The 13,174-nt window shown below is 40.1% G+C and overlaps 1 protein-coding gene across 1 annotated transcript; it reads right to left on the bottom strand.

Moving 5' to 3' along the window:
- Positions 1 to 5,556: 5,556 nt before the first annotated feature.
- gpc2 (glypican 2) lies at positions 5,557 to 12,071 on the bottom strand. Its single transcript, XM_030765364.1, has 11 exons — positions 11,900 to 12,071; positions 9,509 to 9,667; positions 8,931 to 9,065; positions 8,414 to 8,589; positions 7,901 to 7,981; positions 7,601 to 7,766; positions 7,232 to 7,362; positions 6,684 to 6,854; positions 6,338 to 6,474; positions 6,046 to 6,218; positions 5,557 to 5,843 (listed from the first exon to the last, which is right to left on the bottom strand). Exons 1-11 carry the CDS (start codon positions 12,069 to 12,071, stop codon positions 5,557 to 5,559), a joined length of 1,788 nt encoding a protein of 595 aa, XP_030621224.1.
- Positions 12,072 to 13,174: the final 1,103 nt, after the last annotated feature.

Here is a 13,174-nt window from a genome sequence, read left to right on the forward strand (position 1 = left end):
TCTGAAGGCCAGCAATGGACAAGGTACAACATAAGAGAATTTAGCCTTTATTATGTTACAGACACTTAATAAGCTGCTTTAATAATAATATCAGATTGACCTCTGTTGTAATGTTAAAGATACCTATGTTCTCTTAGTTCTTGATGTTCAAATCTCTGATTAGTTTGCTATCTTACCCAATGAAAACATGGTTTCCCAAAACATTTTCGGTTTCCTTTGTGACGAATTATTAGTGAATCAGCTGGTAAACTAATTTTGGCAGAGTAACAGCGTTCCTTCAGACCCTCTTCACATACTTAGTTTGTAACTAAATTTTCAAATTTATCAACACATGGGCTAAGCACCTTAAGAACACAAGTGTGGGCGTAGACTTTTGTCCAAAAAGCTATACAAGCATAAAGAGCAGGTCATATAAAGTATGGCAAGTTTGTTTGAAAATTATCATTTTTTGCCAACAGTATACACACAGCATTGCAGAAGTATGAGGATGGTCACCGCAAACAAGAATTATGGAGATTTACAATGATTGTATATCATGAGCGTAGCAAGTGAGAGCACTACAGAAATGTTTTTTTTTACATGAGTAATACAACACAAGATTGTAACAGTAATACAAATTAGATTTGGCAAATTTGCCAGACTCCAGGCAATTATTCTGAATTCCAAGCATCTTAAAACCGATTGATTGCTACCTAGTGTCGTAATTGTTTATTGTGTACATGATTGTCACCAGTGTCGAAATGTGTGAGTTTTTGACAGAAGACACCATTAAGTGCTTTGCTGCTTAGTGAAAGTACTTGTCTGTTTAGTATATTAGTGTTTTTAAACAGGAAATCACTTTCTTCTGACTCTAACAAGGTTGTTGTAAATATGCAAGTTCATCTTCCTTACAGCAGGCATCATCTTAAGCACCATGAGCTTGCAAATTCTTTTTTAATCAGGGCTTCTTTTTGCCATATGGCTCATCACTCAGTTACGTTCTTGGTGTGACAAGTCAAAAGGTTTGGGTAGCCCTGCTGTAGACCCCAATACATAACTGTTGTGGCAGTGCAAAAACAGGAATGTCCAGGAATGTAGAATGGTTAGAGGTTCCTGAGACAGGGTTGGGAACTGGGCAGTCACAACTGGTGAAAAAAGACAATGATGATTATGAAAATGTCCTACTCTGTAAACAAATAAAGGAGATCTCATGGCATCTCTTAGCTGTAGCAATTTAGCTGTGAATTTAATTGTGATCAGCTGAGTTTAACTGTGACCAGCTTTCTTTGAAAAGGAATTCTCCTCAGCGGTTGTTGATAAAGATAGAGTTGCATATATTTGCAACCTACTGAACATGTAATCAAACCCAACCCTAGTTGTCAAGTCTTCCTTGAGCAGGTATACAGAGAGTGGAATATTCTCAGTTCTGCTAAGAGCTTGCTCTCATTCTCAATTCCATAAAATACACAACATATAAACTGTAAACCCTGAAGTGCACGGGCACTTGCGCCCTCTCCTTGCTCTGATGGGTCTGAGCAGTGGCCTATTTTATCAGTTCCCTTTCACTTCAAGCCATTTCTGGATTTGATGAATTATAGCATCCTAAAATGTTTGCAGTGATCCACAGTAGTTTTCCTAACTGTGGCCAGCGGTCTTCCTCAGGTCTTCCTATGGGAGAGTGCACTGCCGTAACTCAATGTCTTCCTTGTTCAGAAATCGGTATCAGGAGGCTCACATTTTGTCACCCAGGAATTGCACAGCAGTCGATGATGCTTAGGGCTCTGTCCCTGCATGACCACCAGGTATCAGGCAACTTCTGTAACGAAGGAAAACACTGGCTTGGATTCATGGATTGTTTTGTTTGTACAAAGGCAGCCTGGCGCTTTGTTGAGATTATGTTGCAAAGGTTTTCAACTGTAGTGAAAAAATGAACAAAGTGTATGCCAGTTTTTGCACTCTACATTTAAACAAGAGGGATTATGACGGTGTGTCACAGAAAAAAAAAAAAACTCACGAGTTAATCAATAAGCATTTGTCTCATGTCATCATCTGCATAATATATTCAACTTTCTGGTGTCATCAAATATACTAAATATGTTCACCCTTTTAGACGAACGATGCAGCAAAAAACACATTTAGTTTATGGCTTATAGTCTCATTCTTTCCACCCACACTGCCTGCACATTTGAATGTGACTGAATCCCATTAGTTGCTCTGTAGGTGATAATACTCTGGTCCCATTATTTTGCTAGGGCACATATGACAGTCAACAGCACATTGCTAATTTTGACTACAGTCAGGGCCGTAAGCTGCTCTCTAGGTAATTGTGAAAAATGGCATTTCTGATGCTATCTGATGGTGTGTCTCCAGCTCTCCCGCTGTGTGGTAAATCTAGGTGTTTCTTGTCTGTGTATTACAAGTGTTTGCATCACCACAAACCTCTTTGTGAAAATAGTCACTTTCAGCAGCCACATCAAGCTTCATGAAAACTTTCATAAGACATGTCTACAGTAGAGCCTCTGGATTTCCTGTAGGGATAGGTGTGAGAAAGGTACTCCAGAGAACTGATTATCCGGAGGCAATTGTGAAGCGTGATCTGATGCAGAAAGTGAACTAATATGAAACTCAATATCTGAAACAATGGGCACCTGCAAGAAAGCAAACATACAGACACATACTCCAGTATGTATTCTTACTTGTATATACTGGATTGTGAGGAATACAAGCAAATGATTTATCTCAGTGAAGGAACACCGCACACAAGCTTAACCACAGACAGAGAAATTCATTTTAATCACTGGATTCACATACACAATGTTGTTTCACCAACTGGATTTTTGTATAAAAAGACAAAAACCTTTTCAAAGATCAGGTAACATATACAAAAACACATTTAGACTTGGATAAAAACTGTGCCATACTTGTTCAGGACCACTTGTGAACATGTCAGATACACATGAACAGTAACCCAAATCATTTAAGATAGCCCCAGTCGTCTTTTCTTTGTTACTGATGACATTCATTCAAAGCAATACGAAGCAAATTTGCAGTTCCATTCAGAACTGATGGCAAGACAGCCAGGGGGGCAGGTGGGAGGGGTGATAATCTTGAGAAGCTGAATCAGTTACCTGATAACAAATGTCAAAAGCCAAGTGTCCAACAGGAATGCTCCTTGGTTGTTCTTTGGTCGGACAACTTTGTCTTTTGGCTCAAGGTATCTGGACAAATGAGTGAGGACGTTTCATGGATGCAGAGTGTCATGATGGGTGACATTCAGATATTCCAAATATAATTGCGATCCAGGTTTGTAACATGTTCCAAGAAATGAACTACTGGGTTCTAGTAACCAAACTCCTGACACTGCAGGCTGATTCCTTTGCTAGCAAGTAGAGGCACTAGGGTCCTAGTCTGTATTACAAACCGAGTGTATACAAATCACATCGTCCTGTTAAACGAAGGTGTATTGTTACAAAAAACGCTAGTAACTAAGCTACAGAAACTCTCTGAAAAATGTTTCAAAACATTTCTAAAGGCATATCAAAACTTTTAGACACCTGAAAGCCAATAGACGTTTATGGTTCAAGAGCCGCTTTCTTTTAACAGGTGTGTGAAAGCTGACTGCATCTGTCTCTAAGAGAGAAATTAATGAATTGCTAAACCAGCCTGCAACCCCCTAAAAATGTAGCTTTTCTAAAGAACACATATACTTATCCTTATTCATTAATGAGGAACAGAGCAGAAACTCAGACATTACTACAAACAGGAATGGGATTTCAACATTCATATTATTTGCAAAGTTCATCCCTCTGGTTTTTCCCCCTTCCTCTTTCTCTATGTCCATTTTTGTAGCAAGCTGCAAGTATCTCAAAATACCTCACAATTCCAACGGTATAAAGATTTACCCTCTCATTGCTTTTAGAGTGTTAATGAGAATGTGCCATCTATTTAAAACCCTCAAGAACATGTTAAAAGAAACTTCCAAACCTGCTGTGAGGACTTAGTCACATGCTGCAGAGTGCCTGACACTAGTGAATACTAAACCCTCTACTGCAAATAACACCAACTTTCCTCAGGGTTCAGTGACTGTAATACTCAGAATGTTCCAGAATACTTGCGCTCCTCCCTCTCCCCACATTGACTGCTCACATTTTTCTCTGCATACTTTCATCCCTATCCCACTCTCTTTCGGCCCTTTAGTCATCAAAATACAGCTGCCATTGTCTTTCTGATTGCCAGGGAGATGTATTAAAATGTACAGTTAAATTAAGACGATGATATGATCAGTCCACATACATACAAAACACTGGTTTCAAACATTCATTCATACCTCCTTTTTCATGTACATAAGTTAAAATTACACATTCAAATGGTTGTAATTTCATAAGATGCACACTGTGTTGAAACACAGTGGTGCAAACCACTGTCAACCAAATTCGATAAGAAATTGTCACTTTTCAATAGGAAATGCGCATTAAAAAGCAATAAATTAATTAATCTTTTAGAAGTGAAATGAACATCACATAAATTAGACTTTAAAGCAAAAGTAGATATGCACCAATAATCGATCACTATGTGGTGCCTGGTCACATCACTGAATGCAATGTGACATGTGCTAAGCTACTGTGACTTACACACAAATGAGTCAGAGCCAAAAGAAGAATCACTTAGTCACCAAGTTCCATGAAGGGTCCTTTGTTGGAACTCAGTTGTAGGCTTCTATAAGCACTACCTTTACAACTACATCATCTATGATGTCAACAGCAGATCTAAACTAATAGTGTGAAGATAACTTTAAGTGGAGTTATGAATGCTTTTACATCAGATGTCTCATAGGAGTGAGTTTCTCCTCTTTTACATAGTAAATGTTGTGTTCCAGTTCATATGAAACAAAGGTGCTTAGGATCAGCTGAGGAAAAGGACTCTTTAGACCACAGTAATGAGGTTGATCATTCTAAAGTACCAAAAAAAAAAACCACATCATAAAATACACTGAACTACTCGACGCATAGACAATACATTTGACAGTTTCAAAGTGACTGAGATCACCTCAGTGGAATAGTCCAAATCATTTTTGCTTTGTGAGCTCCATTTCAAAACAATCTGAAGTGTGCTTTGGGAATTGCTTGTGCTTAGAAATTGCTTGTGTTTGCATCAAGAGTGGTCTTGGGTACGCCATATGATTTACATCCATTTCATGTCGCACTGACATAAACTTGCACAAATTATAAGGCCATAATTAAGTTAAAAATTGGCAGATATCATAGTTAAGTATTCAGCTGGTGTAGAAAAGGACTGAGCGTCCTCTGCTAAATGGAGATGTTGAGAAATTGGACATCCTACACATACCCTGAGGTGTGTGCTCTCAGAAATGAACAGCAGACCAGCTGAGCACAACTCTGAGTATGTCGTAGCTTTTCATGGTTAAAAATCACTCTTTTTCATTACGAGTGTTTTTAAAATCTTTAGAATTGGAATTATTTCTGTGTTTAATTGTCTTGTATCATGGATGTTTATCTCTGGTTACCTGAAATTGTTGCTAATTTCATTCTTGTGTAGAACTCTGTAAATGAGCTCACATTATGCTATGGTAGCCACGGTACCCAGAAAAGCGAGACATAGTGTTAGTGTCACAGTTAGAAACAAAGACGCTAAGGTAACTTGTGGGCAGGCCACTGATTTGGTCCGACCGGAACGGTTCCATTTGGTGCCGGTTCTGTCACGAGTCCTTGGAGGTTTATTGGGACCGGGTGAGTTTCGCGAGGGCTTGTTGTGTGGAGGGTAGTAGGAACCATGACCCGGCCAGTCATCACTAAACCTCTCATTGCCCATACCACCTCCAGACCCACTGCTCTCCTCACCCTCACCTACAGGAGAAGACAAAGTCACGTCATGTGAGCATGTGGGGACTGAGGGGGTGTGTGTGTGTTTGACAAAATGTGTTTATGCAGTTGTGCTTTACACTATCAGAAGAAATAAAACAAAACAAATATGCTGTGGTTTGGATTTGTGGATGCAAGTGGTTTTGTGTCAGGAAGAAATTCAGTAGAAAGAAGAAGGGAAACTCACTGTCTATGAAGTCAGCATCCTGTCCTGCCTGTGCATGCTTAAGTCTGTTAGTGGCCACACGCAGCTCCATTATCAACTGCCGTGTCCTGATGTCTGGACGAGCCACATCCACCTCCACCTCTGGATTATTGATCTGATTCACCAGCCCATCTCCTGTTACATCAGGCAGGTACCTAACAAACACACATACTCACCATCACATCAGGGTTCATCTGGGATCTGATAATTGATCCATCTGTATGAATTACAGTTTCTCTCTCTCTCTCTCATACATGTATACGCATCCACACACCTTCCTCGAGTCTGTCCATTCCAACAGCGATCTTCATTGGTGACATCAGCTGCCATTTTGGCATCATTACAGATGTTTTTTGGAAGTGATACCCAGAATCCCCTCATTGGTCTGAGACGTTCTTTTAGCTCAGATACCTGACATCACAGAGTCAAGCAGTCATTAAACTAAACAGAATTACTCAACACTCTTCAATTTATTCACTAAATGCATTTGTATTTACATATTCAGCTGCACACTTTTATTTATGCCATGGTTTTGTCCTGATACCGATGAATGATTAAGAAAATGTTAATCAGGGTTAATTTTACTCTTTCACTTATTTATGGGATCCTCTCTCCCTCACCAGTCGGTCAAGGTTTGTCCCTGCGGCAGTGGTGGGTTTCTCTTCAGGGCTATAATTTCTGAAGGGTCTCCTGCTGGTTTTGTCTCTGTCTCTGTCACGATCACGATGGTCTCTAGTGGACCGTTTGGAGCGACCTGGGGCAGGCTTTGGACTGCCACAGCCCTGGAACACCTACAAATAACACAACGACAGAACCTAAGAAATGCATGCACGCCCGTACGTGAAGCACACATTTACAAATTTACATATACCAACCAACAATCCCAGCACACATTTTGAAACTTCCATGCCGCAGAAATAAGTCCAAAAACTTCCATAATTGAGCCTCCGATTCTCAAACTCAAATTCCGTAACACTGTGCGTCACGTGAATACACACAAATACTTTGTTTTTGTTTCTTCCATTGGTGTTTTGAATCCGATAATGCAATGTATGCACATTTAGCTGCCTGATTGTAAAAAAAAAAAAATTACACCCAACCTCAGTCAGTCCATTTCTCACTCAGTCACACAATCAATATATTCATCCATACATTCATCCTTACTTGCCTTGGTTGAGGTGGTGACACTGTTCTCCTGCATGTGCATGATACCCTCTGAGACTTTAACAGCAATGGAGTCTGCAGCTAGTTCAATATTAAATGGACCCTCCAATTTCTCTGCCACCATTATCAACGAGTCTGTGAGAGAAAGAACAGGGGTGGGGTAGTTATACTCAGAAGGCTGGCAAAGTTCTCAAATAATATACTTAAATAATAACAGCATGCACATCAGTCACTGCTGTCTATTCCACCTGTCCAACTGCTGCCGACCTTCATTTCGCTGCTACTGTACACTGTACCTTGGCATGTGACAAATAAAACCTGAAACTTGTAACATTTCATAGCTTTTAATGATGGTCCATCCATTTTCTCTCACCAATAAAGTTGTTCCATTCAGAGTCCAGATCAGCTTGATTGGCCAGACAGCCCTTCATTACATTTAGGCACAGAGAATAACAAGGTTTGATGGTGGGGATTCCACGACACAGAGGGCAATACCACTGACGCATCAATGCTTGCACACACTCTGTCCCTGCAGACAGCTAGAGAGACACAAGAATGGATTGTTGATCTCATAGATTAATTAAAAGCATAAAATCTTAAAAGGGTTTTCAAGTGTAATCCTAAGAATATGTCAGGTAGTATATACACACACACAGTCATTTCGAGTACTAACCTTGATTGCTTTGCTAACAATGTCACGGCCTGTGGCAAGTCCCTGAACCAGTGCTCTGGCTGCAATGAAAGCCCTGGACACCTGACAATCACAGGAAAGAGGGACAGAGTCAACACAGTAGTTTCTCAGCAGTGATATATGAAATTATCTCTGTAACATTATCTGACAGTTTTCTCCATCTTTCTCCCAATTTGGAGAATCCCATTACCCCTCTCCTAGATCTTCCTCTCATGCAGTACCTACTTTCACAATCATTCAGCAATGCAACAACTGTTATTTGCTTAAACCTACAACTGTCAGTGAATATCATTAAACAACAAATGAGATCTTCACCAACACTTCCACTTAAACAAAGCCACCTGCATTCCTTTGGACCCTCAGCTACAGACAATAAGTGTGGCATTTTAAGACAGCTACACCACTAGAGATCACCACTTTTATCTGTTTACATAAGTTTTGTTTCTTACTGACCTATATGTATATGTATATGTATATGTATATGTGTTGTCTCACCTGTATGCGCAATTTGCGTGGGAGGTCTCCAAAGGGCTGCAGCTGTTCTGCATGTTTGCTGACACATTCAAGATACTCTTCACTGAACTGGTACTGTGGGTTGACCAGAGAGAACACCCGTTCCACCAGCCGTGACCAGAACTCAGACAAAACTTCTGCCAGACTTACACTGCCCCCTGCAGACACAGGGGAAAACATATCAGGCATCACCCACATGGCTATTACACCAACACATGCAATTTACTTGACAGACAGTGTTTACTGTGAGGTGTTTTTCTCTGAGTACTTGTGTTTAAAAGGCACAAAGGCATTATCAAATCTGGGTGTTGTGTGTCTAAAAAAACTGCTTAATAACATAACACAATTTGGAGGCTTTTCTTATGTTGGAGGTTCCAACTAAGGCAGGAAGTCTAATGAAAGACAGATAAGACTCAGACACGTAAACAGGCAGGTAGTCAGGCAGTCAAGTAGCAAGAACACACAAACAGACGAATGGTCTGACAGGTAGATAACTAACCTGTATAGTACTGACGCAATTCAGTGAACAGATCCTGGAACACGAGTGCATTTTGCGTGTAAAGGCGGCCGTAGGTCTTTGTAAACATCTGGTTCATGGAGTTCTCAGCCAAGTCAATGAGTTCTCTGAAGAACTCTGTTAGAGAGATTAGCATTGGTATCAAATGGTCTGCCCATATGAAATGTGTCTTTTTTTCCCATAAGTTACCATATAAGGGCATGACTCTGAAATATGATGTGATGTGGTTTGATTAGCTACAGGTGAATGTAGGTAATGCATGAGAATGAATGTAACCACTGTTTGACCACTTCTACAACATCTGTAAGGCTTTTGCTAAAAGAGTGCGTTTCCAAGGTCTCTATGTAATGGCTCTTTCCCAAGCCCTTGGACATTCCAAAACTTCATATTTACTGAAACTGTTTACTTTTCTACTTTCTTACATAAAACTGACTACATCATTACATATCACGTAGTAGCACCGATTACACAGCACGTTCAAGTGAATGAAAAGTTGGCCAGAGCTGAAAGACAAAATATCTTTTCATTTGACATTATGGCTCTCAGTAATGTTCACTCACCATCAAACTTGTGATGGCGCTGAGTAAGTGTGGTCACCAGAAACTGGCTGTTGTCTTCAATGGCAAACAGGAAGTCGCTCTCACTCTGGCGCGCTAGTGTCTCCTCCATTAAACTGGAACAGCAGGTATAGTCTTGGGGACAAAGTCGCAGATGTTCACCTGAAAACAATCAGAGGACAGTGATTAGGTGCTGTCCCAAAGCAAAACACAAGAGCCGAATTCTATTAAAAATGCCATTGATCAGATCAGTGTTAAATAGTGGAAAACAGAGGCTATGTAATGAAATTTCAATGTACTTGAGGTGATTTGAAGCACACATATAGGAAAGCCTCTAATGAAGTCTCTGACCATCAATAAGTTCACAATGGAAGACTTAACACTATCAAATGTCTAGCAACTTCTAGACAGTCTAGCCCCTACTACTACTGACTGTCCCTACATACCTTGGGAGTTGACAATTTCTTTAAATCAAAATAGTTTGAGTATCAATCCTATATATCAGCTATGGGATACTAAACATATCTGAATATGCACACTCTAAAGAGTAAAATAGGGTGATAAAAGTGATGTTAAATTCTTATTGTACCTTTTGTTGTTATATGTGAACAAGAATGAGTAATTTTGCTCTAGTTGCTGTTTCCAATTCTGGAACCTCACATGCTCAGTTTTCTGAAGTGTACATCTGTGTGTAACAGAGGCTTCCATTTCTTAGATTTTCTGTTTGCTTCATTTGTAGCAGGACTTAAAAATCATGTTGAGCATATAAACCAGTTTTTACACATTTCATCCATTCTCAAAGATCAGTCACATACAGCAACTCAAATGTGTAACTGCTTTAGGTCACCATTAAAGTGACTGCTGAGGTTAAGATTTTTCAAGCACAAAGGGTTATATCTGGATATTCTATTAGATGTGATTAGATGTTACACTTTATTGATCCCCGTGGGGCAGGTCCTCTCTGCCTTTCTCCCATCCTAAATATGTAGGAGCAGTGGACAGTTGCTATGCAGCACCTGGGGACCAACACCAGTTCCAGGCCAGTGCATGGTCAGGGGCAATAGTAGGAGCATTCAATGCCTTATGTCCATGTCTTTGACTGTGGGAGGAAACCAGACTGCCTGGAGGAAAACCCAGATGAACACAAACTCTGCAAACTCTAAATAGAGAGAGGAGCTGCAACTGGGACTCCAACCCAGCTTTTAGGGGGATAGTATCTCATAAATTCACCATGAAAGAAATCACGTGAACATCTACTTAGTAGTTCCCTGCTTCCATATAGAGATTAATGCTGCTATTGACTCTTTCTCTCAGAATCAAGGCCCCATCTGTGCTGCAGAAATCATTAACTCATCGGAAAGGGCCATTGGAGAAGACACAGTTCAGTGATAGCAGCAGAGAAATGAAGCCACAGGGAATCCAATGACAAGTAATTAGTCTGATCAGATCGGCTCCAGTTTGCTGTAGTTAAATCAATAATGGTTTGGGTTCATGGAATGCTCTATGAAGAAAAAAGGAGTAATAAAAATATCCAACAATGTACAAATAATCCTGCACTTTTTTAAGATAAATACTTTGTAGTCCATAGATTGTAGCCAAATGTGTTAACATTTTAAGATTTGTTAACTTGAGGTATCTGAGGCCTCTTCAGACAGCTTTATCTTATTGATCTAAACAACATGTATTTGCTGTGAAAGCTTGATTCTTAGCACAAATTCTATTCACACTTTCCTATTTTGTTGTCCGTTCACTTCTCTCTTGCATCTCTCCGTCAGTTCTCCATTTACATTTATCATCCCACTCTCCCTGCCATCTGCTCCCTGACCCATGGGACAGCCAGTAGCAGAGATATCAGCTCACAGACACACACACACACACACACACAGCCTCACTCCCTCTCTCTCTCCCATCCTAACACCTCAACGTACCAAATTCCCCAAAAATTACCTTTCTTCTTCTCATACAAACACGTATTCCACCATACGGCTGTCACACACATACACACACACGCATTGTTTCCTTGTCTAGTGACGCAGACGTACTCATTTTATCCAAGCAAATTTCGGTAATTGCGAACGTACTAGACATGCAGCGCATAACCTCAGTGACTGGCCTGCCTCGTCTGACAAGGGGCTCATTATGGGCGAGGTTCTTTGTTGAACACCGGCCCGCAGGTTGATGAGTCGGGTAGTCTATACAATTAGCAAAATCAGTAAAACCCCTCCTTGGCAAAAAAAAACACCAAAAAACAAAACAAAAAAACTCAGTTTAATACACCTTGGGTCATCTGCCTTTTCCCTCTTTTGAGCTGTTCTGTCAATTACTTAAAATTTTGACGTTAAAATGTATAAAGTCGTGACAGACTGAATTCCGGAGGACAGCAAGATATCTTACCGGATATTTGGGTCATCGGAGCAGTATTGAGGCTATATCCCTTCTCTGCGTACACCTGTCGAGTGTCGCTGCAACTCCGACCTGCCAATGTCGGCCCCCACATCGACACAGATAAAACCAGTATACACAGCGACACCGGCGCACACCAGTTGGGGTACAACCGAGGAACCATCTTCCCCAATCTATTCAGGGAGCCACAGCTGTCGGTTTAACACCAAATCTGTCCGAGTCGGCTTCCAAACCACTTAGAGCCTATTTGGCAAGAATTAAATAGGAAATTGCAAGATCATTTGAAACTGTAAGATACAGAGGCGTCAACTTAAAAAAATAACGTTTTTCATGCCAAATCCAGAAAACCGATGATCTGAGGAATAGTTCATCGATTAATAGTTGTATCCTCTTAGGCTAATATTTCTTTATGGCAAAGACGACAAAACCGCAGATACAAGTCACCTCGGAGCACCTCGAAAACAGTTTGAGTTGTCCTTTGTCCTATTGACTGAATGAGAGAGTGCAAATGAGGGAGAATACATTTCATCCTCCCATCAGCGGCCACCCCCTGCGCTACGATCTGTTTCAGAACAATAACGGCCGGATGGGGGGTAGAGGAGGAGTGGGAAGTTCCCTTTGGACCTATAGTGGCAACTGCAATTTAGCCTTAGACAGATTTAAAAAAAAAAAAAAAAAAAAACGGTATAACGAAATGTCAGGGCTCCTCTCGCTTTCTTACTCCTGCTTAGGAAAATGAAATAGGGAGTTAGATAGTAACGATCGAGTACGGTTTATGGTTTGTCGTGAATATTCTTGTTGTTAATTTAGTTTACCTGTGATTTCTGGTCAATACCAAAGTCGATGCATTTCGTTATACGAGATATTTAAAGTCTGATTCTTTAATAGTTAAATAAAAAAAGAACTCTTAGTTTAATGTAGATTCAAAAACATAACAGCTAACATGTTCGAGCATAAACATTATCATTTCAGTCAGATTTTATAAATGTAGTTTAACGAATACAAATTATTTCCTCTATGGCCAGTATTTATTACACCAAAGAGTCTCTGAATGTAAATTAACAGAATTTACATTACATTGAAAATTTCTAAAACAGGTGTCATCAAACTATAAAAAAAAATTATAAGTTATACAGAATAGGTTGATCAAATTAAAAGTGAATGCACTTTTGTCAGGAGGTGACATGTACGGGTGTTCTAAAAGCGATAATAAGAAAACCTTAGATACACACAAGAGCAGCGATGGCGCTCAAATTTTCTGACGTT

Source organism: Chanos chanos, chromosome 2, assembly GCF_902362185.1.
Source record: "Chanos chanos chromosome 2, fChaCha1.1, whole genome shotgun sequence".
In the NCBI taxonomy this organism is placed as follows: domain Eukaryota; kingdom Metazoa; phylum Chordata; class Actinopteri; order Gonorynchiformes; family Chanidae; genus Chanos; species Chanos chanos.